At 39.4% G+C, this 27,746-nt stretch overlaps 3 protein-coding genes and 1 non-coding gene across 4 annotated transcripts; 3 read left to right on the forward strand and 1 right to left on the reverse strand.

Annotated features, from left to right (window-relative positions):
* The first annotated feature begins 3,907 nt into the window (after positions 1–3,907).
* Positions 3,908–4,969, forward strand: LOC149024238 (uncharacterized). The gene has a single exon (XM_089143439.1). The coding sequence runs from the start codon at positions 3,908–3,910 to the stop codon at positions 4,967–4,969; it is 1,062 nt and encodes a 353-aa protein (XP_088999565.1).
* A 306-nt stretch (positions 4,970–5,275) lies between these two features.
* Positions 5,276–8,258, forward strand: LOC149024239 (zinc finger protein WIP3-like). Its single transcript, XM_089142913.1, has 2 exons — positions 5,276–5,857; positions 7,325–8,258. Exons 1-2 carry the CDS (start codon positions 5,312–5,314, stop codon positions 7,769–7,771), a joined length of 993 nt encoding a protein of 330 aa, XP_088999039.1. The 5' UTR covers positions 5,276–5,311; the 3' UTR covers positions 7,772–8,258.
* Positions 8,259–12,885: 4,627 nt separating this feature from the next.
* On the reverse strand, positions 12,886–14,521 carry LOC149024240 (uncharacterized). The gene is made up of 4 exons (XM_089143440.1): positions 14,514–14,521; positions 14,197–14,335; positions 13,662–14,114; positions 12,886–13,401 (listed from the first exon to the last, which is right to left on the reverse strand). The coding sequence occupies exons 1-4, from the start codon at positions 14,519–14,521 to the stop codon at positions 12,886–12,888; spliced, it is 1,116 nt and encodes a 371-aa protein (XP_088999566.1).
* Positions 14,522–19,941: 5,420 nt separating this feature from the next.
* On the forward strand, positions 19,942–20,048 carry LOC149024241 (small nucleolar RNA R71). Its single transcript, XR_016171923.1, has one exon. It is a non-coding gene; the product is annotated as a small nucleolar RNA R71 (small nucleolar RNA).
* Positions 20,049–27,746: the final 7,698 nt, after the last annotated feature.

Below are 27,746 nucleotides of genomic sequence, written 5' to 3' on the forward strand. Positions count from 1 at the left end.
TTGGAAAGGCCGACGGGGTGGGCCCTTTTGGAAAAGAGAGACTCGAGAAGAGGCTGAAGTCTCTGGCCTCAAATAAACTCGGGAAGATGAAGCCGAACGGTCACGAGAAGTGGCCGTAGATTCAGGCCTCAAAGCACTTTCAGTAGAGGGGGTGGCAGATTCAGAAGCATCCCGAGGCTCAACACTAGGAACATCATCAACTCGAGCCTGAGCGGCCTGGGCCTGAGCGGCTTGAATCTCTTTATCCCTACGATTCATCTCCCTTATTTCCTCAAGAACCCTAAGATCATCGTCGGGAGAACTATCACTGGAAGTACGGGAACTCTCATCATCCGAAGACTACTCATGAAGATCTTTCAAATGATCCCCAGTTAGGTTAACTTCTCTTGTCTTATCACTATCGCCCTCACTCGCGTACCCCTCGCCCCGACAACATCTCTTTTCACGATATATTGGGACGGGAACCTTGGGCTGATGCCTAAAACCTCTCAAACTCAACCTAGGTTTCTTCGGAGCCATGATTGGAAGAAAAAGAACTTATTGTTTAAAGGTTGAAGGATCTCAAAGCTTAGTCGGGAGCAATTCTTGGTCGAGAGCAACGAAAACAGTGGATTGAAACAAAGAAAGAAAGGCAATATTTATATTACCAGAAGAGGCGTTACTTTTCTTAATCGAATGGTTACAACGTTACACGATCGATGGTTCAAGAAAGGAGACGATTCGTCCCCTCGAGGTAGCCATAATGGCTATAAGCATAGCCATTCGACATGGCAAAGCTGGATGGACGTGGGCTTCATGAAAAACCGTTAGTGTAACGGCTAGTCAATTCACACCTAGCATTAAATGCGCCCAACTGCATAGACTCCCTTATGATCCCGAAGGACTAAAACAACATTCGGGATAAGACGATTTTTTCTGTTGTACGGGAACTTTGCACCCAACTCTCATAAACCCGGGCACCTCCAAATTGATTACTTGGTCGGGACATATGACATGGAACAACACACGATTTCCAGATAGACAAGATGCATCTCTCACTCTTAAGCTAGCTCTCTCTACATTACATATGATTGTCCTCGAGGTGTTCAACTACAGTTTCCACAATCATGGATAGTCAGTACTGTCTCAAGAACTTGGCAGGTTATGAGATGGTATCGTATGAAGAAGACCCATTCAAAATCGGGGTAGAGAATATCAATATACCTGATGGATTAACTTCCTTGCTATCCCACACGATGTAAACGACGTCCGGGATAGGGGGCTTGTGATACAGAAGATTCCTACCCGACTGGGTCTGACCCGGTCAGGGCTCCACATACCATTCAATCAGGACAATAACCAACCAGCTTGATCAAGGCGAAACGTACGCTAGACTTGTATGGCAACCATCCTCAATTGAGAAGGTCAACTCAGTAACCGATTGAGCGGGACCAATGACAACGAGGCATAATCCCAGGAGAAACAACAGTATTCGCCGGGTAAACTTACCAAATACATAAAAGGTAATACTTACAGTATAAGGACATACCCCTCCAGTAAGCATCCAATACATTCTAAGCATAGTCTTGTGTAATCCTTTCACGAGACCTTAATCTGTTCACTGTCTGACTAAGCCATCGGAGGCGGTTGCCCGGTATTCTAGCCGGCCCACGTCTAACCTTTCTTGCAGGACTCGTCGTCTTCATAACTGGAGGAGGTTTAGTCGGGAGTAGCAGCAATATAACTATGACACATCAGAACTATTAGATCATGATGCCAAATGATGCAATGATTCGTATTTGATTGTGCATGGATGTGACTATATAGTATGGTACCTAATGTATAGAGTCATGATTATGCTGAATGTATACTTCTCCACCAATGGATACTCTCCTTGATTCACAAAACGAGTTACTAGATTTTTATAAGTATTCTATTGGTTCAGGTTTGTTGGTGCATGGCTGTTACGTCCCTTTTCACCAAGTGTTTCAGTTAAGTCCCAAACTGTTGGGTCTATCTATCAGGTTCAACACTCTTGACCATATCAAACCTAAGTGGACTCGGGGCTGGGAAGGTTGGGCAACAGTTCAAGTGGAAGATACAAAACACCTTCCTCATGATCAAGACTTGACATCCTTCTCAAACACACAGGGATGAAGCTGGGGAAAGGCCAAGGGAGCTAAACTATCATACAACTTGGGAAAACCAAAGATCGTTATGGATAAGACCCACCAATTTAGTGTCTATCCACTTGAAGCGGGAATCCGAAGCGAAATCCACAATGAGTGATGCACTCCCTAACTTAGACGAGATATGATAGTAAAGCCCATTATGATAAGTGGTAACCTCCAGAAATCCGACGAATATTATAGGAAAGATTTCCATGCCAGTTGGACAATCCAATGACCCACAGTGATCAAGTCATAGATACTATTAAGCCACACACCAACTTCATTCAAAGGTAATTGACAAGTACTCACTTCTCACAGGCTATGCAACTACTCAGCCGGGAGAGCCTTACATAGCGCCCCATCCTTAGGTGGCTTCCCAACCACTTAGGTTGGCCCGCACTCGTTTCTCTTGTGAGCAGTACAGGTGAGATCAAACCACTGGTCACCCGGGAGGTCTGATTTTGGATGCAACACTTTGACGTCGTCTATAGCCCCGGACGTCAGATTTGAAGTTGTTGGGGATTAATCTGGACTTTTCACAGTTTAAGTGAAATTGAACCAGTTGGTTCAATTGATGGTTCATTGCTATGTATAGCTTTATCCTTGGTTCACTCTCATTCTCATATATGCAAATACGATTTGGGGATTTTTCCTCTGTTCTACGATTTTGAGGTTTCTGGAGCTTTCATGGCTTCTTCTTCTTCGAACACCTGCGGTGATGGATTCTTAGAGGCTCTTTGAAGAGATCGGTGGGGGCTTTTGATCAGTGATTCTAGAAGACCACTCGATGGAAGTATTGGCCTCTATGGTTGCTTGTAACAGGTGTTCTCTGTATTTCTTTCTTTTTCCCTAAACCTGTAATGTCTTGAATGACTTAGTGGATTTTGATTCATACCTGAATCCTGGAGAGTAGGCATATTGCCGAACTCCGTAATCATCTCTATGTCTCTTCTTCTTCTTCTTCTTGCTTCTAATTTTCTTTGTGTTTCACATGACCGAATGGTTAGGATAGGTTAGGGTTTACAGGTTGCGTTTCTTCTTATTGATTCAATTGATAATTCATATATGTTAATCACCTAATGCGAACATGAAATAAGACCCTGGGAACATCGAAGTCATGGTGTCCTTGATGATGAATTTTCCTTCCATTGGGTGAAACGCGGGGAAACGTTTTGAGAAGTACACCCACTCGCCCTGGGAGCACATCTTCAACAAATAGAAAAGCAAGGTACAAAGTCAGGACCACCCCCAAGTGTTGTGACCAAAGCCATAGAACAAATGACCAAATCAAGAACAAATGACCATTTAGTGAACCAGGGACGCTGTGGGCTCGATTCACAAAGGCCATATATTTCCCTCACAAAGACTTCCTGCAAGCTTCCCTCGGGCAGAACCCAAGTTGGGCGTGGCGCAATATAATAGCAGGCAAGGACATCCTAATATCACAACTGCGATGGAAGATAGGGCTGGGAAACCACATCAAGATTTGGGAAGATCGCTGGTTACCAACCTCAATCGATGGGAAAATTAAATCCTCCAAACCAAGTGGATGCACGGCTGAAAGGGTGGAAGACCTCATAGACCCTGACACAAGAAGCTAGAAGCACGACCTCATCAACTCAATCTTTCAACCTGCAGAAGCTGGAGAGATAAGGAAAATCCAACTCAGTCTCTTTCCCTCAACAGATGAACTTAGATGGGGAGCGGCGAAAGATGGGATCTTTACTGTGAAATCGTCTTACCATGCTTTGACAAATATGAAATTGGCCGAATCACAACAACAACTTGCTACCTCTCGTCAATCACGCTGGAAACTGATTCCAAGTGAGACTTGGAAGCAGATCTGGAAAGCTCTTACACTCCCTAAGATTCATCATTTGTTATGGCGCATCTGTGTTGAAGGAGTTCAAACAGGCGAAAATCTCAGAAGAAGACAGATCCGAGCTGCCTATTCATGCCCACGGGGGTGTGATGTAGAAGAATCCGCAGGACATCTCTTCCTTGACTGCGACTTCGCTCGACAAGTATGGTTCCTATGCCCTCTGGCTTTTCGGCCACCGACTATTGCAAACCCTGAAATAGCAGACTGGTTGGAAGGTTTTAAACAAAGTATGCCAAACGATAAATGGGAAGCCAGGAAACTCTTTAGCCTCGCCTGCTTCATACTTTGGGAGTTATGGCTTGCTCGAAACGATACTCTGTTTAATCTTGGCAAAAGATCTCCAATGATGGTTGCTACTCGAGCTACTGTTCAACACGAAAAATTCTGGAGTGCAAACAGCTTTAGAGCTCAAGCAGATGCATATATTGCGAGGCACAGTAACCAACAACATAGGATGGAGTTCATACCAGCTGGATGGCATCTCGCTAGAACCGATGCAGCATTTGGGCCAAATGCAGATCAAATGGGCCTGGGCTACGCAGTATATAATGAAGCTGGTATACTAATCAAGGCGGTGTCGAAGCATGAAATTTTTGGGTCGGCTATAGTTGGAGAGGCCCTAGCACTAAGGTCTGCTTTGCTGGAGGTTAGAGATGCAGGTATTGACAAGGTTATTTTCCAATCTGACAGTGCCATGCTAATCAACCATCTTCATCGGACATCACCAATCAGTAATCAAGCTCTAGATCCCATTGTATCGGACATCAATACTTTAAAGTCCTTCTTCTTAGACTATAAGTTTGATGTAATTCCTAGGACAAGCAATGTAGTTGCTCATATCCTAGCCCGGAAGGCTATGTCGATCACGGGCTCGACATTTTGGCCCATTTCCACTCCTTGGTTGGACTTCTCCACCTTGGCTTTAGCCCATCCTTAATAAAGTTTGTTTACCAAAAAAAAAAAAAGAACAAATTATCTTAAAAGATTTATTAAAGAAAATATGACTCAGCTGATGAATAGTATTTCATTCTGGACTAAACCGGTATCCCACCACTAAGGACTACCCAGCTTCTTTCTTTCTTTTTCCACAAAAAGTAAGAACATAATTAAAGTTGAGGAAATATTAAAGGCATTAGAAAAGAAAGAAGGAAAGTTACAATTACGGAGAAACCAAACAAAACCACCATTCATAAATCAACCATCAAAAGGACTCTTTTTTCACAAAGTCTTGATAACATACACATCTAAGGAGAGGAGGAGCGTTTAAGCTTCTGAGAAGATGAGCATAAGAAGCTATCATGTAGATGATATTACTTTCTGCTTGCAGGCTCCTGCCTTCGTTGAATGGCTCTCCCCATCAACTTCACCATCTTCCTCTTCTACTTCTTCTTCTTTAACTCAGCAAGCTCAGTGCACAAGCCCCAGAAGCTGCTTAGCACAACCTCCCTTTTATCAGCAACAGGAAGAAGAGCTCCTTCAGCAAAACAACCTGTGCTTACCTCTTCTTAGCAAGCTATCTGAGACTAAACCTTTAAAAGAAGAGGCAGTTCAAGTGCTGGACGAGAGGATAAGTTTCAAAGATAAGAAACCAGAGAAGGTTACAGTGGCCTTACACATTGGGTTGCCCAACTCGGAAGATTCTGAGATTGAAATGAAATCCTTTAGCTATAAGGAAGAAGAATTAGTGAAAAAGAACTTTGAAGGTCGTTCACTGAGCACTGAGAGTAGGTTCTGGATCCCCTCACCAGCTCAGATCCTTATTGGGCCAACCCAGTTCGCCTGCTTCCTCTGCAGCAAGACCTTCAATAGGTATAACAATATGCAGGTAATCCTGAATTTTTTTTCACATATCATATCTTTCCTTTGTTATCACTTTTAGGTGAGAAGAAATATCCCCTTTCTATTATTTGTTTATTGATTGATTTCGATAACAGAATTTTAGCGAAGTTTTGAAACCCTTTGAGAGGGAGTTAAAAAGCCTACAAGAGTAATTTATTTTTTTAAATAATTTTAAATGTGGTGTTTTGGTTTTAATTTCTGTTCTTTTTCTGTCGATTCCAATTTTGATTTCTGGTGTGACATGATTGCAATTTGTTATACCCAAAAAATCAGATTTTCTTATAAGAATTTTTGAAGTTCTTGTTCTTAAATTTTCCTTCGTTTGACCACCAAAGGATGCTCTTCCTATTAGAAATAGCGATTTTCATGTTTTCTTGAGCAGTAGCACTAATGGTTATTAAAAGCGAAGTAAATACTAGTACGGATCTAAACAAAATTTAGTTTGATTAAAGTTTATTGGAGATAATCTATCAAGGATGACATCTGATCATCAGAGTCACCATGGATTTTAGAAAATCGATTATGATGGTTAATGATCAATGGAGAGAATTCGGATATGTATTTAGATTGGTCTAGTGTTCACTTAAGGCTTTTGACAAAAATAAATAAATAAATAATACCAAGCACAGTTGCCAGTCGTAAAAACATATTTTCTCAAAATAATGCTTAAGACTGCATACACTTGACCCTTTTTAAGGGCTTATACATTTGACATGATTTTTTTTTCCAAAAAATTTTTGTAATAATTTTTGACCCTAGGGATTCAAAGTAATACAAATCTTGGCCGCCAAAGAGGCCCCTATTGCTAGGACTTTCAATCAACCCAAATAATCTAAAAAGAATTGAACTCTGGAAAATTACAATATGATTTCCCCGATGATCTAAAATCAAATTTTATCCGACTCTATCAGGATCTGTCAGTTTGTAACCCAAACTTATGTTTTAAATAGAGAAAACTGTGTTGGCTCTGACTCTCGTTAGGATTTGGTGTGTTTTAGACTAGTAGAGTTTTATTGAGATCCTTATGTGATAACAAATGATTTTTGAAATACCTCATCTCAATTTGTTAAAATTCTCTTTGACCGAGAGTTTTATTGAGACCCTTATCATATAACAATCGATTTTTAAAATATTTTTTCTTAATTTTATAAATTGCCCCTTTGGTCTTCTTTTCACGTATGAAAGTACTTGCACTCCCCCATTGGAAGAGTTTTAAAACCGTAAAATGAGTAGAAAAGTCACTGTATCCCCTTGTTAAATCTTTGCTATGCTCAGCTTGGATCTTAACTTTTTATTTCAAAATTAATTTTTCTATAAACTTCATTCTTGCCCTCAAACGTGAAACTATTATTCATATGGCTTTGTTCCTCATTTCTGTTGCCTTTTAGTTTTGAGTTCAACCTGCAATTTGGACTTCTAAGACATGAAGCTGATCATGAACTTTGAGATGCAGATGCATATGTGGGGCCACGGTTCACAGTATAGAAAGGGACCAGAATCACTCAAAGGAACACAACCAACTGCAATGTTGCGACTTCCTTGCTACTGTTGTGCCCATGGCTGCAATCACAACATCAATTATCCTCGAGCCAAACCACTGAAAGATTTCAGAACTCTTCAAACACATTACAAGAGAAAGCATGGAGTGAAGCCATTCATGTGTAGGAAATGTGGGAAGCCATTTGCAGTTAAAGGCGACTGGAGAACACATGAAAAGAACTGTGGGAAGCTATGGTATTGTACATGCGGCTCAGATTTCAAACATAAAAGGTCACTGAAGGATCATATTAGATCCTTTGGAAAGGGTCATTCTCCACACCCTTCTCATCATGCAAGCTTTACAGAAGAAAAAGAGTGTCTCACAGGATCTGAAGATGAAGTGGGCTCAGGGAGACCATAAAAAATTAGGGATTTTAATCTCTTTTCATCTCAATCTGTTTGCTTTTAAGTAGTTACTAGGGTTTAGCTTTGTGAGCTTATCTAAGCTTCTGCTCTGTAACAAAAAACTCTCAACAAGTGACTGCAGGAGACACAAGGAGAGCAGTTTGCATCGGAGCATTGGTAGAACGATGAGCCATGAAGACTTTTTAGACGGTTCAATTCGGTAAGTGGCTTTGTCAGAGTGTTACTTTATTTATTTATTTTTTTTTTCAAACAACAGTAGTGTTACCTTGAAGCATGGTCATGAAGTAGCTGAATTTTCTTCGGTCTCAAGTAGTTGAAAGCAGCCCGCAATTTATGTTCCAAGAGTCAGGCGTCTGTAATTGACTAATGGGGGAAATTTTGTCCGCTTCATTGACTAGCTATATAAATATAATAAACGGGTCCCTTTTTCACCATTAATTTTTTTGTCTTTTTCGTGACGAACTGTTTGTTTTGATTTGAGTTTGGCCATTGGAACTTCAAGCTATTTTTCTTTTTTTGGTAAGAAATTTCCATTAATCGAAAGAAGAAAAAAAAACAACCCGCAAAACAGCCTAGGCAACTGGAGAGCATAACTCTTGAAGCCAAGGAATGGAAATAGGCCAAACCGTCGTATACGGGATCGACAGTGCCCTCATTGTAAGAGTTTCCGCAACTGCGTTTATCGCTCTTGGAATAAAACAAAAGGAGCACGAGAGGAAAGATGAGCTTAACTTCTTAATATCCTCCACCAGAGGAGCTAAGCATAGGGGAGGGGAGCTAGAAGTACTGTTTATGTATTGAACCAGTATTTACAATCAGACTCCACCAGAAGATGATTACAGTCTTCTGAAAGTGCAAACATCAATCCAACTCTCATAGCGAGAGCTTCCCCTTCCACCACTGAGTTGCATAGCACCAGTTCAGAGACTGCCTGTAAAATTTCTCCTTTATGATTTCGTAGAACATAGCCGACACCACCTTTGAATTCAACTTTAATTTACCTTGAGGCGGAGGTTCCCATTGCTGTTGATTCTCATCAGGTTGAGTATTATTTATCACTTCCCCACCTCCTGTTGTCTTGATTGCCTCAAATTTAGCATGTTCTATTTGGGTTGCCTCAATAATTTCTTTTGAGTAGTTTGTTTTCTCCCAAATATCATGTTATTTCTTGCAATCCAAAGGTGCCAAACAATAAAGGAACATAGGTTGAGTATTGATTTGCTTACCTCCTTTCCGATCCCTTTTACAGCGGACCAACTTTTAATTCATTCTGTTAGCAATGGGGCTTCCTCAGGTGGAATGTATGTAAGTGAGCTACCAAACCATACCTGTTTTGCAATCGGACACTCAAAAACAATGTGATCCTTAGTTTCTAGACTGCACCCACAATACGAACATGAAGGATCAATTTGAATCTGCCTTCTAACCAGCTCTTCACCCGTTGCTACACCCCGTGCACACGCTCTCCATAGGAAATTTCTAATCTTTGGAAGTGTCTGGTAGCTCCAAATATTTTTCCATACAACATCTTCAACTTGTCTCCGACTTCTAGATGTGCTCGAATGGTTTTCTAGCTTTTCCTCCTCAAGATTCTTTAATAGATGATATGCGGATTTACACGAGAAAAGTCCATTCTTTGCTGCCCCCCACACCAACTGATCATCTTGATGGAATATGCTCAGCCTAATTCCATGAATTGCCTTACTTTCCTCAAGAGAAAAGAGTGAATTGAGTAGATCAATCTTCCAACATCTGTGATCTTGGTCAATCAGTTCTGAGACACGTTCATTGAACACCTTGATGGCCGCTTGATCTCCAAAGAGACTTCCCTCCCTTCCACTGGAATCCATGGGTCTTCCCACACCTTTATATTGACCCCATCTCCCACTCTCCATCTGAGACCTTTTAATAGCATGTTTTTTGCTTGGATAACCCCTCTCCACGCCCATGAAGGGTTTCCCCCAACCTTGCAGATAAAAAAATTTGAGTTTGGATAGTAAATCCCTTTCATCAACTTAGACCAGTAAGATTCCGGAGTTTGAAAAAGTTTCCAAGCCAACTTCATCAAAAAGGCCATGTTCTATAATTTTGAGTCTCTGAATCCCAAACCCCCTTTCTCCTTGGATTTGCTAAGTCTCTCCCAGCTTACCCAATGGAGTTTATTCTTTCATTCCTTATCTCCCCAAAAAAAAATTGTAGCCTTTTGTCGTGCTTGCTTATGAAATGAAGAAGGTAATAGAAAGTGTGATCCAACATAGTTTGGAAGAGAAAATGCTACTGATTTTAACAACACTTCCTTATCAGCTTGACTTAAAAGCTTACCCTTCCAGCCTTGAATCTTGTGGGAGAGATTATCCTGAATAAACTGAAAAGACTGTGATTTGTCATTCCCAATGCTTATGGGAAGTTCCAAATATTTTGAAGGGGGGGAACTATACTTTATCTTGAGCACACGGGAGAACCACCTCTTTAAACGGGAATGGGTATTGGCACTAAACATCTGTTGGTGCAACCTAGAGGGGGGTTGATTAGGTTGTACCTAGTGGTTTATACCAATTTTCTGGTTTAGTTGTAATTTCAAAATGAATTGACAGTTCAAGATGAAATCTAATGACAAACAGCAATCACAAACACAGAATTTATAGTGGTTCGACTTTACGAGTCTACGTCCACTCCTCTCTTAGTCTCAAGAGAGTATTTCCACTAACGGATCTCTTTCAATACAGTGGGTAGAGAAACAAATCCTTACAATCTTCATTTCAGGGCAAGAGTACCCTTTACAATCTTCGTTCACGGACAAGAGTATCCAATACAATCTTCGTTCACGGACAAGAGTATCCAATACAATCTTCATTTACGGACAAGAGTATCCAATACAATGAATTCTAATCAACCTAGACTAGAATTAAAATAACCAATTCACAATACGAAAAGTATTAGATATTACCTATCAAAAGAGAGTAACCCTTTACCCTTTGAGTGCAAGTGATGTAATGAATGAACCAAGAATCAATATACTTCAGCGGTTTCAATAACTCCAGACTTTGCTTCAGTGAAAGCTTCAACTTTGGAATATCCCTCAAAGTTAAGGAGTTGGGAGGACAGCAATAATGCTAAAAACACCAAAACTTTGCTTTTTCACTTGTGAGTGAATATGTGCTAGATGGGGGAGAAGGATGATTCTCAAATGGGGATGATTGGGCTTTTATAGACCCCAAGTTACTGCTTTCCCCATTTTCCCAACGGACATAAAATCTTTGCGAGATTTTGTTCCAGACGAACGTCCGTCTGCCCAGACGGTCATCCGTCTCAAAGGTATCCGTTACAAACAGCTGTAGAAGATATTCTCTTTAAACTAGCCGTTATAGTCAAATCTGGGCCAGACGGACGTTCGTCTGCCCAGACGGTCATCCGTCTAGCCTGGTTTGGCTCAGACGGGCATCCATCTGCCAGACGGAAATTCCGTCTGGCCTTCTGTTGTTTCTGAGAAATAGAGTTATGAAAACAGACGGACGTCCGTCTGCTCAGACAGTCATCCGTCTGGCCTGGACTGGCTCAGACGGTCATCCGTCCTGGCCCTGGGATCGCTCGGGATGGGCATCCATCTGCCAGACGGAAATTCCGTCTGACCTTCTGTTGTTTCTGAGAAACAGAGTTATGAAAACAGACGGACGTCCGTCTGCTCAGACGAACATCCGTCTGGGCTCTGTTTTTCTAAACAACTTTGGGCTGGGATATGGCTTGGATTTTTAGATCGTTTTGACAATCCTAAGCGATGTACACCTTACTAACACGTCCTAGGTCACTCTAGTAACATGGATTACATATTATGGATGTATTTACATGTGTGTGTATGCAAAGGTGTCCTAAGCCCTGATTTAGCCTAAGTCTTGATCTTTGACTTGGTCTTTGACTTGATCTTGATCAGTGATCTTGATGCTCTCCTCTTGACTTTGGTTCTTTGTCTAAGATGGTTTGATTTTGAGCTTGACTCTCCGGAAATTTCTTTAAACCGGATATTTACATCGAGATTCTCTGCAGTGATGAGCTGGACAAAAAACATATCTTTATGGAAACATTAGTAGAGTGTTTGTCATCATCAAAACTGATTGGAGACTGATGTGGCAAATGCTGACTTGGCATTTTCCAACAACATCAATGATGATTTTGATAAATTCATCGACTGCCCACTTGCCGCACAAAATTTTTCCAGGCAATCTTTCAAATTGAATATTGCATCAAGATTCAACTTGGAGAACATAAGGCAATCATCAACAAATAGTAGATGAGTTAGAGCCATACCTCTATTTCATATTCTCATCCCCTCAATCGACCCAGTATGCTCAAACTCTCGAATAATAGCAGATAGAGCTTGGGTGCAAAGAATGAAAATGAAAGGGGAAATAGGATCCCCTTGCCGCACCCCCCTCAATGATTTGAGATACCCTTCCACACACCCATTAATCAAGAAGGGGTATGATGTAGTTGAGATACATTCCATGGTCAAATTCACCCACTGTTCAGAAAATCCCATCCGAGAGAGCACCATCTCTATAAATTTCCATTCCAGGCGATCATACGCTTTCCGCATATCAAGCTTCAAGCCAATGAACCGTTGTTTACCTTTCTTTTTGTTCCGTAGGAAGTGGAAGGCTTCATGAGCGAATAATACATTATCAGATATGGATCTTGAAGGGACGAAAGCTGATTGTGATGGGGAGATCAGTGGCTCTTGGAATTTCTTAAGTCTCTCAGCCATAATTTTTGTGATAACTTTGAAGGCCACCCCACATAGACTAATCGGACGAAAGTGTTCCACTTTTTCTGGATGTTTTATCTTAGGAACAAGACAAACATAAGTCTCATTCATTGCAGGACTCACTTTCCTAGAGCTGAACACATCTCTAACAAACCTGCTCAGCTTCAATGAGAATCCAAAACCTCTGAAAAAACCCTGGAGGGAATCCATCAGGGCCCGGGGATTTTGAAGGCTTCATCGCAAATAAAGCTTTTTTTATTTCAATTGTTTCAGGAGAATTCATCAATTCCTCGTTTGTATCTGCCGAAATCATAGGATGGATACATTGCAATGTATGTTCTAATGCTTGTTCATCCACGCCTTCTAAAGAGAGCTTTCGTGTAGTGATTAAGCACTTCATCTGTGATTTCCTCCTCAGAGGTTGTCCACCCCCCATCCTCTTTGCACAATCTGAATATTTTGTTTGAACTTCTTCTTTGGAGTGTAGTTTGGTGGAAGAAACTAGTATTCCTATCACCCGCTTGAAGCCATTGTACACGTGACTTCTGCTGCCACAGAATCTCCTCTCGAGCCAATTGTTCATCAAGGGCAATAGAAATTTCTTCTCTTCTTCTGTCTACCCAATCAGAGGGAGTAATGCTATTTAGGACATCCAATTCAGATATAAGACCTGCAATATTATTTTCAACTCTTCCAAAGGTTTCATTGTTCCATTGCCTCAGAATCTCCTGACAGTGTTCCTGTTTTATTTCCACAACCTTTGCAGGTTCGTCGTGAATTTGTTCCTCCCAAGCTTCATGAACTTTATCCTTACATGTTGGATGTCGAAGCCACATGTTTTCAAATCGGAAGGGCCTTTTTCCCGCCTTTACAACACCAACAGAGTCAATAAGCAAAGGCAAATGATCTGACCCAATAGCTGATCTAATAACCATAGTAGCATTCTCATGATTAGCACGCCATTCTGGGTTAGCAAAAGCTCAGTCGAGCCTACTTCTTATCAAGTCACGACCCCTTCTATTATTTCTTCGAGTAAAGACAGGCCCCTTTGCCCCCAAATCCATCACAGAACAATCATCTATAAGTTCCTTGAACTGTTTAACATCTCTTGCTCCTATTGTATTACCCCCACCTTTTCCTGCCATGAGAGAATAGCATTAAAATCGCCGGCACATACCCATTGTTCCTGTCTCTGAGACCCCAACGTCCTGATTTTATCCCACACAAAATGCCTTTGATGTCTTATAGGGTCACCATATATCCCTGTGAACAGAAATTTCTCTCCATTTTGACCCTCCAAATGACAATCAATTAAATCTTTATCTGCTGTAAGAATGTTGATTTCAACTCTCTGATTCCAAAGCAAACAAAGACCACCTGAGTGACCCCTTGAATCCACTGCAAAAGCTTTATGCATTCCCAATTTCCTTCGAACTGATTCCACCTTTATTGCTGAACATTTTGTTTCAATCAAGAACATAATATCCAGCTTTTGAGATTTCAGGAGTTCCTTCAAAGAACGAACAATCACTGCACTCCCTAATCCTTGACAATTCCACGTCAAGATCTTCATTATGAGCTGAGGGGTTCAAATTCAGCGGGAAATTATTTTTTTCCCAGAAGTGTCACAAGACACACTGCAGAAAAACGAACAAACAAACACTGCCAAGAGCTGGACGAGAAACACGGCCAAGAAGCCGGACAAAAACACGGTCAAGAAAACCGGACAAAACCACGGCCAAGAGCCAGACTAGAAACACGGCAATAAGCCGGACAAGAAAACACAGCAGAATGCTGGAGCTATCACAAGGACAGAAAAATCCAAGAAAACAATTGAAGTGCACATGTATTGGGGACTTTTAACAAACAAATAGCATGCAGAAAATTTTGGCTTACTTAAAAGCTGATTCTGATGCGGATCCAAGGAAGCAGAAGGTGAAATAGTATTCATCCCCAATCACGTTGAAACATCACCAACCCAGCCATCTCGATCAGCAACCCAGCACCAAGTTCCTCAGACTATCTCCCAATCGATCATGTAAAGGAGCAGGATTTATGTTTCTCCAAAAGGGCAGAACACAGAAACTTCAATTAATCGTTAGATCTAGATTTTGCAGACGGTAAAAAGTGTTGATTCACCGCTGAGTATTTGCAGATCTGAAACTAATTAAGTGAGAAAATTTGGCCACAAATTGGCGCCGTTGCAAAAACTTGTTTGTGAATTTTTAAAAGTAACCGCAAGCGCACGGTATCGTGTAGCTAACGGGTCGATCTCAGGGAGATATGCCACTTAGAATCTGAACTTCTTAATAGTAATGCGAGAGTGGAATGATTCAATTTTTTTTGTTAACTAATTAACTAAACTAAACGATCCTAATCTATATATCTAATGCAATCGAATTGAAACGAACAATAAATTAAACACAATCAATGCATAAATAAAAGACAGGAAAATGCAGATGCAACACCACCCGTCACCAGAAGCAGAGGCACGACTGTAGGCTTGCTCCGGTTATGTGGTCCGAGATTATGAATGAATAGGCAGAAAGTAAATAACAGAAAGTAAATAACAAAGCAATAAACAAAGCAATAAAAGGAAAAGGAAATAACTAAAATGCAGATGCAACACCACCCGTCACCAGAAGCAGAGGCACGACTGTAGGCTTGCTCCGGTTATGTGGTCCGAGATTATGAATGAATAGGCAGAACAATAAATAATGCTGAAAGTAAATCCTAAATTAAGAATATAGAGGGGTAGATAGAAGCGGGAATGGAGGGAGGAGAGAAGATTAATAAAGAAGGTTACTTACTTGCGATTTGAACAAACGATTCGAATCTCAACCAACCCTAACAACCAGATCTAGATCTAGAATGATCTAAATCTGCAATTGCTAGACCCAGAGAAAAACGAATCTAAAAACTTGAAACTTGAACTTGAAACTTGAACTTGAATTGCATTACATAAAAATTAAATCTAAACATTGAATCTAGAAATTTAAAATCTCACAACTGCAAGCAAAGAAAACTAGAGAAAACCTAAATAAACTAAAGAGAGAAGAAAGAATGCTTCTACTAAGCTCTAAGACACGTTCTCCTTTGATGGAGTAGGCTCTCCTTTTATAGAGTTTACATGAGATATGAAGCACGGCTGAATTTGAATAAAACTCAGGGTTTCTATCTGACTCATCCAATTAGGGTTTTGACGTACTAATCGCGCCAACTTAGAGAGATCAGATGCATAATCCCACCGTTGGATTTGAGGTTTAAGTAGTCGTGAAGCTCTCCTCCAAAAATCAGCACGATCGGACATCGGATGACCGTTCGATGAAGGGTTTGATCGAAACTGGACTGAGGCATTCAAAAACGGGATTTTTGCTTCATCCTTGTCTGAATATAATTCTTTTTCCTCTTTTTCTTTCTTTAATCAAATCCTAAATAGAAAATAAGATATTGAGGTATGCAATGACTCTTTTCCATCTGGACTCTCTCAATAATATCTCTGTAGATTTGATTAAAAATCTCAGCCGTAGATCAAATTTGCCTTCTTTATCTCTTCAATATTTCGGAGTTGGCCCGTAATCACACATCTCTAGCCCATCATGCTCCAGATCAGGCCCATTTTCGCATTTGAGAATTTGAATGGACTTCTTGACGAGTAAAATAGCATGATTCAAGCCCAAAACTCCAAATATTTGCTTAAGTCTTGAAAAGTCCTAAAATCTGCAAAAACAACATAAAACCCAAGGTAACTCCATTCTAAGTGTATAAAATGCATGCTTTATGCCTTAAGATTTCACACATAAATGTGTTCATCAGATTCCCCCACACTTAGACTAAGCTTGTCCTCAAGCAAAAATTAATGAAAAATACAAATGCAGGTAAGAAACGAGTGCAACAAAATAAATCTTAACTCACTTTCGTAGGAATCACGGTTACACTTAGCATGTGCAACAGGCCTTTAAACCACTAGGTTACCCCTAGAGGACGAGTTTTGTCTCGTGGATGTTTGCAGTGAATGTACATCCAAAATTCCAATTTTAGCTCAAAATAAAACATTGCAAATTCCAACTCTAACAATTGGTAAGTACTCATACAAGATCAATAGCTATGACAATTTTCCTCACAATTGATTTAAGATCCCCCACACTTGAACTTTATTACCCCATATTGATTCTTGAGACTTAGCATATATCTCAATCAAGGACTCACCTTATATCTTTCAAGTACACCTCTCCTTTAAGCAAAACCACTCATAAAGTAAGGGGACCAATGACTAAGGTTTTGAAGTATTTTTGACCAAACAATTTTACCAAGGCATTGATGACACTTGTATTTATTTCTTTTTTTTTTTCTTTTGAGTAGTGAACTCTACATTACTCCACTACGGTTGGCTTGAATGACATGGTGGAGCAGACACCCACATAGACAGTGATGCGAGAGTTCTTTTCAATAATCTCCTTCCTAAGAGTTTTGATCAAGTCACCTCGATTCCTGAGTCGGAGTGCCCTGTCTAGTTCCAAGGAATTCAACTTTTACTTTCTACTCTTTTTTTTTTTTTCTTTTTTTCTTCTTCTTCTTCTTTTTTCTTCTTTTGTCATGCCCTACACAAAATTGATCTCAACTTCTAGCCAAAGAAATAAGGACCCACAAAACTCATAGATGGTTCGACGCCTTAAGTTAAGGGCCTTTTATTTTTCTAAGGAAAGTCTCATCTCAACATATATACAAGTTACCTTCCTCTCAACAGGGTTTTTATGTGTTCACAATGGGTACCAAAATCACTCTCATTTCACACATCATAGCAATTGAAAGAATATGTATACTAACCAAAAGTCAAAGTTAAAATCTACAACGAAGCTATACCCCCCCACACTTAAGTAATGCAATGTCCTCAATGCATGTATGCTAAACAAAGAAGACAAATGAGGGGTATACCTTTCAGTCAAGATGTGCTTATCATGGGAAGCTTTAGTCTTATCTTCAATATCAATGTATGATGGGGAAGGCACTCCAAATAAGAAAAACCGTGAATCGAAAAATTATCTCTAAAGATCTCAAGAAAAACATTCACAATGTTAAAAAAAATTATCATCATACGTTGAGGTTCTCTAGAAGGTTTTGCATCTTTCATAAGATGAATATGATATTGTTCAATGGAAGAGCTTAGACCTTTGATATGAGTGACAAACCAACCCAATGCTTCTCTATTATTATTCAACAGTGTGATCAACTCTTCTGCTTTGTCAGAAGTTAAATCAGAGACAACAATAACAGAAAGAGTATTATCTTGTTCCAATAAAGCATATTTCAAATTAGAAAGCAACTTTTTCAATTGTAGCTGGGGGGGTTCAATTATTGAGGGCTTGGGGATAGAGATGGAGATGGATAGAGGTTCAATAGGCTCTAAAGGTGTGTGAAAATTTGAGACTTCAGAAAAGAAAGTTTCACTATCATCATCCAACATATCCATACATTCTTGAAATTCAGAATCAAAATCAATCTCAAAGTTGGTAATCACATCATTAGGAAAATCAAAAGATTCCTCAAGCATATTGATCTCTTCTTCTATTTGTGGTTGTTTTCCTATCCTAAACATATTAAACTCCACAGTTCGATTTCCAAAAGACAACCGTAAAAGACCATTTCGACAATTGATTAATGCATTACTAGTAGCCAAAAATGGTCTTCCTAGAATTATTGGGATTTCATCTTTGATTGAAAATGGTTTAGTATCTAGCACAATAAAATCAACTGGAAAAATAAATTCTCCCACTTTCAGTAAAACATCTTCAACCATCCCTTTGGGAATCTTAATTGACTTATCTGCCAACTGAAGAGTAGTTCTAGTTGCTTTTAATTCTCCCAACCCTAATTGCTTATAAACATGGTAAGGCAAAAGATTCACACTTGCACCAAGATCAAGTAAAGCATGTTCAATGTGTGTATTGCCTATGACACAAGCTATGGTGGGGCTCCCTGGATCCTTATACTTGGCTGCTACAGGTTGAGTAATTATGGAACTAATGTTACCTGCCAAGAACGCCTTTTTGGGAATGCTAGTGATTCTTTTATGAGTGCATAAATCTTTCAACACTTTTGCATAGGCGGGGATCTGAGATATGACATCCAAAAGAGGGATATTCACTTCTATCTTTTTGAAGACATCAAAAATTTTCTCCATAGTTGCAGTCTTCTTCTTATTTACTAGACGACTAGGATAAGGAGCCTTAGGAACATAAGGACTCTCATTTGAAATTTGCTCTTTTCTCATAGTTTCTGATAGTGGTTCACCAAACTTAGGTACTGCTAAAGCAACTAGCTCATCCTCAACTTCTATGGGTTTCTCAGACAAACCCTCATTAAGAGATACTTGAACATTCTCCTCATCACAGTGGTCACTAATCTCGCTCTTTTCATTAATATGTGACTCACCTGTTAAATACCCTTTCCCACTTCTCAATGCAGACACGGAATTAATTGAAGCTAAAGAAGAATGGGAGGATTCAACTTGGTTGACTTGATTTTGTGGTCTTTGTTGAATCTGAATCCTAGGATTTAACTCAGGTTGGCTAGGCATTTTACCTTTTTCTCGTTCAGATAAAGCACTTGCAAGAGTGGAAATTTGTTTTTCCATATTATGCATAGAAGTCATGAAGGTGCTGGAAAGTACTTCCATATTCTTCTCTAAGGAAGAGAGACGAGAAAACTCTGGATTGTTACCTCTGTTGAAACCAGGTGATGATTGATTTTGTGCAATGTAAGGCATATGAGGCACAATAGGTGGATTGATAGGTCTAGCTAAATTGGCATTCTGGAAATTTGGGGCTTGAGGGAACTGGACATTTGGATTATAAGAAAATTGGGCATTTTGTTTTTGAGGGGCACCAAATTGATTTTGTGTGGAATAATTGTTTAATCCATTTTGGTTTTGCCCTTGAGACCATGAAAAGTTAGGATGATTCTTCCACCCAGGATTGTACGTGTTACTGTATGGGTTTGGAAACATCGCGTTGACATTCTCATGTTGGCCTCCAGAATAGCTAGGACATTCCTCAATTACATGTGTAGGAGACTGACACCATGCACACATAGCAATAGATTTGTCAATAAAATGTGCTTGACTTGGTGGTGCAGCTTTAACTACCAAAGTCTCTAACTTTTTCAAAATGTTATCTATTTGTACTTCCTTATGAACTTGGCTATCAACAAAATATCCCCTACTAGTCCTTTCAGACTCTTGGGTTGACTCCCATTCTCTAGTTCTATCAGCTAGGTCTAAAAGAAAATTCCAAGCTTCGGAATCATCAGTGAATGATGTAAATCCTGTGGGGCACATTGATTCCAAAAGTTGCTTTGTTTGGTAATCGATACCCTCATAAATTATTTGGCATAAATGCCATAATTCTATACCATGGTGAGGGCATTCTTGGAGAAGGCTTTGAAACCTCTCCATTACCTTAGCAAAAGACTCACTGGGTTTCTGACGAAATTGAAGAATATCATTTCTTATTTTATTCGTCTTAGAGAAAGGAAAGAATTTTTTCAAGAAGAGCACAGTAAATTGTTCCCATGTGATAATACTATCCCTAGGTAAGCTATAAAGCCACTTTTTAGCTTGGTCCTTTAATGCAAAGGTAATAAACCGTAGTCTTACGGCATCATCAGTAAGTTGTTGTACCTTCATAAGGACACAAACCTCCTCAAACTCTCTAAGGAACAAATATGCATCTTGATCAGGTAGCCCATGAAATTGGGGTAACATAGATAGATAATGAGATTTGAGCTCAAAATTATTACCCCTCACTTCAGGTAAACGTATACAAGAAGGTTGTGCAGATCGGGTAGGATAAAATCTATCCCTAAGACTCTTAGGTGGAGGTGGTGGAGGTAGACCTTCCATGGTCAAGGTAGACACTCGGACAATTCTATTTGTAGAATCACGAGTCCAGACACACATGCACTAACCACTTAATGCAATTAATGGCTTTTATGAAAGATTGAGATTTTTTTTTTTAAATAAAAAAATAAATAAAATACTAAAGAATAAAAGAAAAGAAAATAACAAAAACAAAGGGAAAGTAATGAATTTCCCACCACAAAGATTGAAACAATGATTCCAAAGCTGTAAGGTTGCCGTATAGCTGAGCGCTTATAGGTTCGACAGCAAGGGAATCCGTATAGTCTTCGGAGCCACCTACAATCGAATCCTGGGGATTCTGCAGTAGAGTGGGGACTACTATACGTTTTTGTTTCTACTCAAGTTAAGAGTAATATCTTTGAATTTTTTTTTTTTAAATTTTTTTTTTTTTTTTTTTAAATCACTTCGATTTACCTAAGAATGAGAAAAACAAAGTGGACTAATACCTCCCCGGCAACGGCGCCAAAAACTTGTTTGTGAATTTTTAAAAGTAACCGCAAGCGCACGGTATCGTGTAGCTAACGGGTCGATCTCAGGGAGATATGCCACTTAGAATCTGAACTTCTTAATAGTAATGCGAGAGTGGAATGATTCAATTTTTTTTGTTAACTAATTAACTAAACTAAACGATCCTAATCTATATATCTAATGCAATCGAATTGAAACGAACAATAAATTAAACACAATCAATGCATAAATAAAAGACAGGAAAATGCAGATGCAACAGATACGAAACCATATACTGGATTGAAGTCAGATCTGCAGAAAGTCCGCCACACTCAATCGTAGAGAGGGGTCACCAGAAGTTGAACGGCATTGTTGGATTTGAAAATCTCAGTGAGTTAGGGTAGTTAAGACAAAAAGAGAGGGAACGGTGGTTGCTATGCTGCTTGAGTTGAACGCCATATATCTACGATTCTAGAAAGAGAGGACTCGTTTTCAAGGTATAGGAAAAATCTGATCCAAACTTTGAATTCATTATATAGAATTTGATGAAATGGCTGTCAAGATTCTTACCCAGTCATGATAAACCTACTCTTAAAACTCTACCCTTAGTCCAAGCTCATTGCTACTTCCACACGGTTGCTGTCTTGTATTGGGAATTAAAGAAGATTGGTGAAGATATCTCTTCACCCATTTCTTTTAAGTGTTAGGGTATGGGGGGTGCATGTTGTTGCGTCTTAGACTTGACCCTGGTCCCGACTGAAGTAAATCAACTCGCTTCCGATTGAGGTCTCAACTATGATCTGCAAATAAAGTTAGACGCAGGCCAGCTTGGATGTTGGGCAACTACCTCCGATGGCTAAGTTAGTTGGGGATCAGATTAGGGTCCCGAGCAAGTACTACTCGGAGATTATCTAGAAAATGTTTGTGTCCTTACCTAAGGGTTGAGACCTTGTCAAATAGTGTATAAGTTACCTTTCTTAGAACAGACAGGGTCCCGAGCATCGCCCGCCCAGCTGTTTCTGAAGTGAACCTTCTATTTATGTTAGCATTTCCTTCTTTGTCTTGGTGTGAATGGAGCATTCCATATTGGTTACATTTGACCGGGATATGTCCCGACTATATAACCTAGTGGAAACCCGAGTATTAAGCCGACCCTACACATGTGCGTGTCTACACATGTGATCTTATCTATAACACATGTTAATTTCTAATTTCATTTATTTAAGGATATATTTGTTACTCCAAAATCCTGCTCCGTAGTACAAGCAAACAAACCTGAAAAAACATGCTCGACCAAATCGGTCGAACTACGTCTTCGACGATCAAATTAGTGAAGCACACGACCAAATGAAGAAAGTAGGTTGTAGATCACAATGCCAATGGGTATAACTCAAAAATGCCTACCTGATGATGGTGGAAGTGTCGATATCTATAGCTTAGGAGATTACATTTATAGAGTCCAACTTAAACTCTAGAAGTATCCCACCTTTCTCAGGGATCTATTGAACATAACTTGTTGAATCTGAAAAAGACTCTACCTAACATGGAATCTCTAACTTGTCGGAGTCTTTGACAATTTGATCATAAGATCTAAGTACTTTATATTTGACTATAAGTCCTTCCAGGGACTTGGGGGTAAGTTTGAACCCTTATTGGAGTTCCTTGTATCATGTGGGCTATCTTGGTTCATCCATAATCTGACCAGGACTTGGTCAGATCGTACTGAACTTGATAGGTCTTCAATCATCTGGTTCAGTAGAACTTTCCCATATCAATATTCATCATTTCAACCTTAGCCATCATCAGCTAGCTCATTCAGGTGTTAACTTTTTTAGACCTAAGCATAAGGTTTGCAAATTGGGGATATTTCATTAGTTTCCGAACAAAACTGGGGGTTTAAATGTAAAAAAAAATAAAACTTATTTTTTCCGCTAAAAGGTAATTGATATTAAAGCAAAAAAGAGTTAAAAAAAAAGCTGTACATTGTCATATGAAACCATTTCACTCAACCAACCTCACTAGTTCCACTCTCAATATTGATATAAAAAGACTAGTTAGGGAGAAAACATTAACTCCACTAGTAGCAATTATAGAAAATGTTGAATAGTGCGTACCATACCATCATACATCTTCAACTTGATGGTACCAACTCCAGCAATCTCCAAGGCATGATCATTTCCCATGTACATAGACCCTGTAGAGATAGGTTCATAAGTGTGAAATCAATCTCTACAAGAGGTCATGTGCCATGTTGCTCCCGAATCCAAGATCCAAGCATCAGTGAGCTCCAATTTATCATTGGATACCGTTCCTACTTCGCTATAAATAATTTCTCCTTCAGCAACACACCCTTTAGATGTTTCTGCCTTATCTACACCCTTTTTGAATCGACACTCATTTTTTAAATGTCCCCTTCTGCCACAATTATAGCACTTCAAATTCTTCTTACCCCTGGATTTTGACCTCTCTTGATTGTGACTCCCACTGGAATCACGTTCCGTTGACCTTCCTCAAGTCATAGACAGAGCTTCTGCTTGTTGTGAGCTTGCCTATCTATCTTCCCTGCCTTTTTGTCTACTTTCTTCTTCAAGAATTGTAGCAGCAACATCATCAAATACCAGATAATCAGAGAGCATATTATTGGTTAAATTGATGATGACTGTGTCATATGAATCTGGAAGACTTTGGAGTAGAATTTCAGCACGTTCCTGAGGTGAAACATTATGTTCCAACGTTGAAAGTTGAGAACATATTGAAATCAGAGTATGTAAGTGCTCTGTAACTCATGTAAATTCTGTCATCCGTGAGGTATATAACTTTTTCTTCAAGAAAATTTTGTTGTGAAGTGACTTGGCTTCATACAATTTGATGAGGTGATCTCAAACCTCCTTAGCAGCTTTCTTCTCTTTTACGTCTGCTAAAATATCATCAGATAATGTCAAATGCAAATTGGAAAAGGCCATTGCATCTATTCTGTTCCACTTTTCGTTATCTGTAATATCTGCCGGACAAACATTGATGGCTTCCAAACAATTATCTTTTAGGAAAAATTACATGATTAACCACTTTTAGGTTTTCTTTTACAAAAATAACCACTCAATGTTTCACTTAACAAAACTGGCTAAAACTAAGTTTGGGTTTACAAAACTAGCCAAAATAGTAATTTTTCATTCCTTTAACATTTTTAACCCCTAAAATTAACCACATTAAAAAGGGAAAATCACTATTTTGTTCAAAAGGAAAAAATCACTAATTTTTCATTCCCTTTGGACATTTTACCCCTATATTGGTATGATTAATTTAGGGGTAAAAATGTCCAAATGGATGAAAAATCACTATTTTGGCTAGTTTTGTACATCCAAATTCAGTTTTAGCTAGTTTTGTTAAGTGAAACTTTGAGTGATTACTTTTGTAAATGAAAACTTAAGACTAGCTAATCAAGTAATTTTCCCTATCTTTTATCAATAATGCATTCATCTTCATTTTTCATAATGAGAATTTCGTTCTGTCAAACTTGTCGATGTCGATCTTTGTTGCCATTGCTTCTATCATAAATTGCTTTTGACTACAGAATACTCCCACTATTTCATGTGAAAAATATCTCCTCAGGGTACCTCCAACTGGTATATTGTTGAATCAAAGTACACTAGGAAAATTTCCAAAAAAGACTGGAGGGACACAATCGGTCCGCTTAAATACTAGACTCCTTAGACAAAATTTTCCTAGACATGCACTTAATCACCCAATATATATTTCCAGGATACCGAAAAGAAAACAAACACGTGAATAATGACATAAAAAAATTTCTACAACACCTCTGTAGGATGAAAACAAAACCCACTGTTGGGTTATGAAAAAACCCACCGAATAGAACAATTAGCAAATAAGAGAAAAGAAAAACAGAAGAATTTATGTGGAAAACCCTTAAAGGGAAAAAACCACGGACAAGAGAGAAAATTCCACTATAGATAAAGAAATATACAAGAGGGAGGATTTTGGGATGAATTACATGGGGAGGGGGAGGCATCCTTTTATAGCCGCTCCACATCCTACCTTCTCCCACATCTACTCGAACTGGGACTAAAACTCTCAACAAACTCCCACTTCTTTTTGATGTGGGATAACAATTCCTACTTCTACTAGATGTAGGACTAAGACTATACAACAATCTCCCACTTGGAGATTAGATTGAGAACCAATTAATCTCCACACCATTTTCTATCTTGCCACCACCATGCTATCTACGTATCTGTCAAGCCATACAAGGATCTGTACCAAATGAACTTGTCAATGTTGATTGCCTTTGTCAATGCATCTGCTAGATTCTCTTTCGTGTGGATTTTCTGCATATCCACCCTTTCGTCCTCCACCACTTCACGAACAAAATGATATTGTACTTCTATGTGTTTTGTCCTGGAAGGAAAAGTTGGATTCCTTGCAATGTGCAAGGCACTTTGACTGTCACAATACAAGAGAATCTTCTCGTGTTTGTGCCCAAGTTCTTCCATGAATCTTCTTATCCAAATTGCTTCTTTACAAGCTTGTGTAGCTGCCATATACTCAGCTTCTGTTGAAGATAGTGCTACAACTGTCTGTAGTTTAGATACCCAGCTCACAGCTCCTCCTGCAATTGTAAACACATAGCTAGTAGTGGATCTCCTTTTATCAAGATCACCTGCAAAATCAAAATCAACATATCCTTTGACAGTAAATTCAGATCCTCCATAACATAGAGCAGCATCCGCGGTTCCTTTAACATATCTTAGGATCATCTTCACAGTAATCCAATGCTCTCGTCCTGGATTCGCCATGTGACAACTAACCACTCCCACTGCATGTGCAATGTCTGGTCTTGTACATATCATAGCGAACATCAGACTCCCCACTACTGATGCATACGGTATTCGAGACATCTCCATCCTCTCTGCTTCATTGCTAGGACACATACTTGAGGATAACTTGAAATTAACAAGAAGCGGGGTAGAAACTGGCTTACAGTCCTGCATATTGAAGCGTTGCAAGATTTTCTTTAAGTAACTCTTCTAAGATAGCCAAATCTTCCTGTTATTTCTGTCTCGGTGAATTTCCATCCCTAGAATCTTGTTTGCGGGTCCCAAGTTCCTCATTTCAAATTCCCTAGTTAACTGAGCCTTTAATTCTACGATCCGATCTTCATTGGGGCCTGACACCAACATATCATCAACATACAACAGTAAAATAATGAAATCATCAACACCAAATCTCTTGTAATACGTACAAGGGTCTGAAGCAAGTCTGTTGTATCCAAGGCTCAATATGAAGGAATCTAATCTCTTATACCAACATCTTGGCGCCTGTTTTAAGCCGTATAAAGATTTGTTCAACCTGCAAACCAAGTTCTTATTTTTTGGTTCTTCAAAACCTTATGGTTGGAGCATATAGATTTATTATTCAAGATCTCCATGAAGGAATGCAGTTTTTACATCTAACTGCTCAATATGTAGATCAAACGTAGCACAAAGTGCCAGAACTATCCAGACAGTAGTAAGTTGAACCACTGGAGAAAAGATTTCTATGAAATCGACACCTTCTTTCTGAGCATATCTTTTGATCACCATTCTTGCACGATACCGCTCTACTTGATCATCACTGTTTTGTTTGATCTTGTAAACCCATTTGTTACCAATGGGCTTCCTTCTGTGCGGTAAAGGTACAAGCTCTCACGTCTTATTCTTATGAAGAGCTTCTAGTTCTTCCTGCATAACTGCCATCCAAAGTGACGCTTCTGAGCTATCAATCGCTTCTTTGAATATTGATGGCTCCCCATCTTTTGTTAGAAGACAGTATGCAACATTGCTCTCCATAATATAATCAGACTGTCAGGTTGGTGTATGTCTTTCAAGAGTTGACTGTCGAACTTCTATAGTTGTAGACTCAACTGGTACTTGTTCCTCGTTTTTTTATTTTGCTCCTGAAGAATTTTCTGGGACGGACTTCTCATCCTCCTGAACTGTTGTACTCTTCGAAATTTCTATTGAAATGCTACTCACATCTTCCTTTTGTAGCTTATCTTCTGCAAAAATGACATCCCTGCTGATGACGACCTTGTGGGCAGTGAGATCCCACAGTCGATACCCCTTCCATCAACATATCCCAAGAATTTGCACTTTCTAGATTTTGGATCTAATTTTGAAATTTCTTGGGAATGATGCATCACGTACACAGGACTCCCAAATGTGTGCAGGCGTGAATAATCAATTGGTTTGCCAGTCCACATCTCCATCGGTGTTTTCAGATCAATCGATCTTGATGGCGATCGATTAATCACATAGCGGGCAGCGTTTACGGCTTCTGCCCAAAAGGACTTAGCCATACTTGCAGTTCTTAGCATGACTCTCGTTCTTTCGAGTAGAGTTCTATTCATTCGCTCCGCTACTCCATTCTGTTGAGGAGTGTAAGCCACCGTGAATTGTCTCTTGATGCCTTCTTGATTACAAAACTCAAGGAAGTCATCCCCTGTATATTCTCCACCATTGTCCGTCTTGAGGCACTTGATTTTCTTCTCAGTTTCTCGTTCAATTTGCGCTTTAAATGTTTTGAAAACTGAAAACACATCTAACTTCTTCTTGATAGGAAACACCCAACATTTTCTGGATTAATCATCAATAAAAGATATAAAGTACCTTGCTCCTCCCAGAGATGTAACAGGTGCTTGCCAAACATCAGAATGAATTAATTCCAGAATACTTTTACTCCTGGAAGCAGATGCATTGAACTACAATCTATGCTGCTTACTTGTAACATAGTGCTCACAAAAGGGTAATGAAACCTTTGTGAGGCCCGAGAGTATTTTCTGTTCGGCAAGAA

This window comes from Hakea prostrata, chromosome 2 (assembly GCF_041222555.1).
Source record: "Hakea prostrata isolate BN-2017 chromosome 2, UWA_Hpros_2, whole genome shotgun sequence".
NCBI lineage: Eukaryota > Viridiplantae > Streptophyta > Magnoliopsida > Proteales > Proteaceae > Hakea > Hakea prostrata.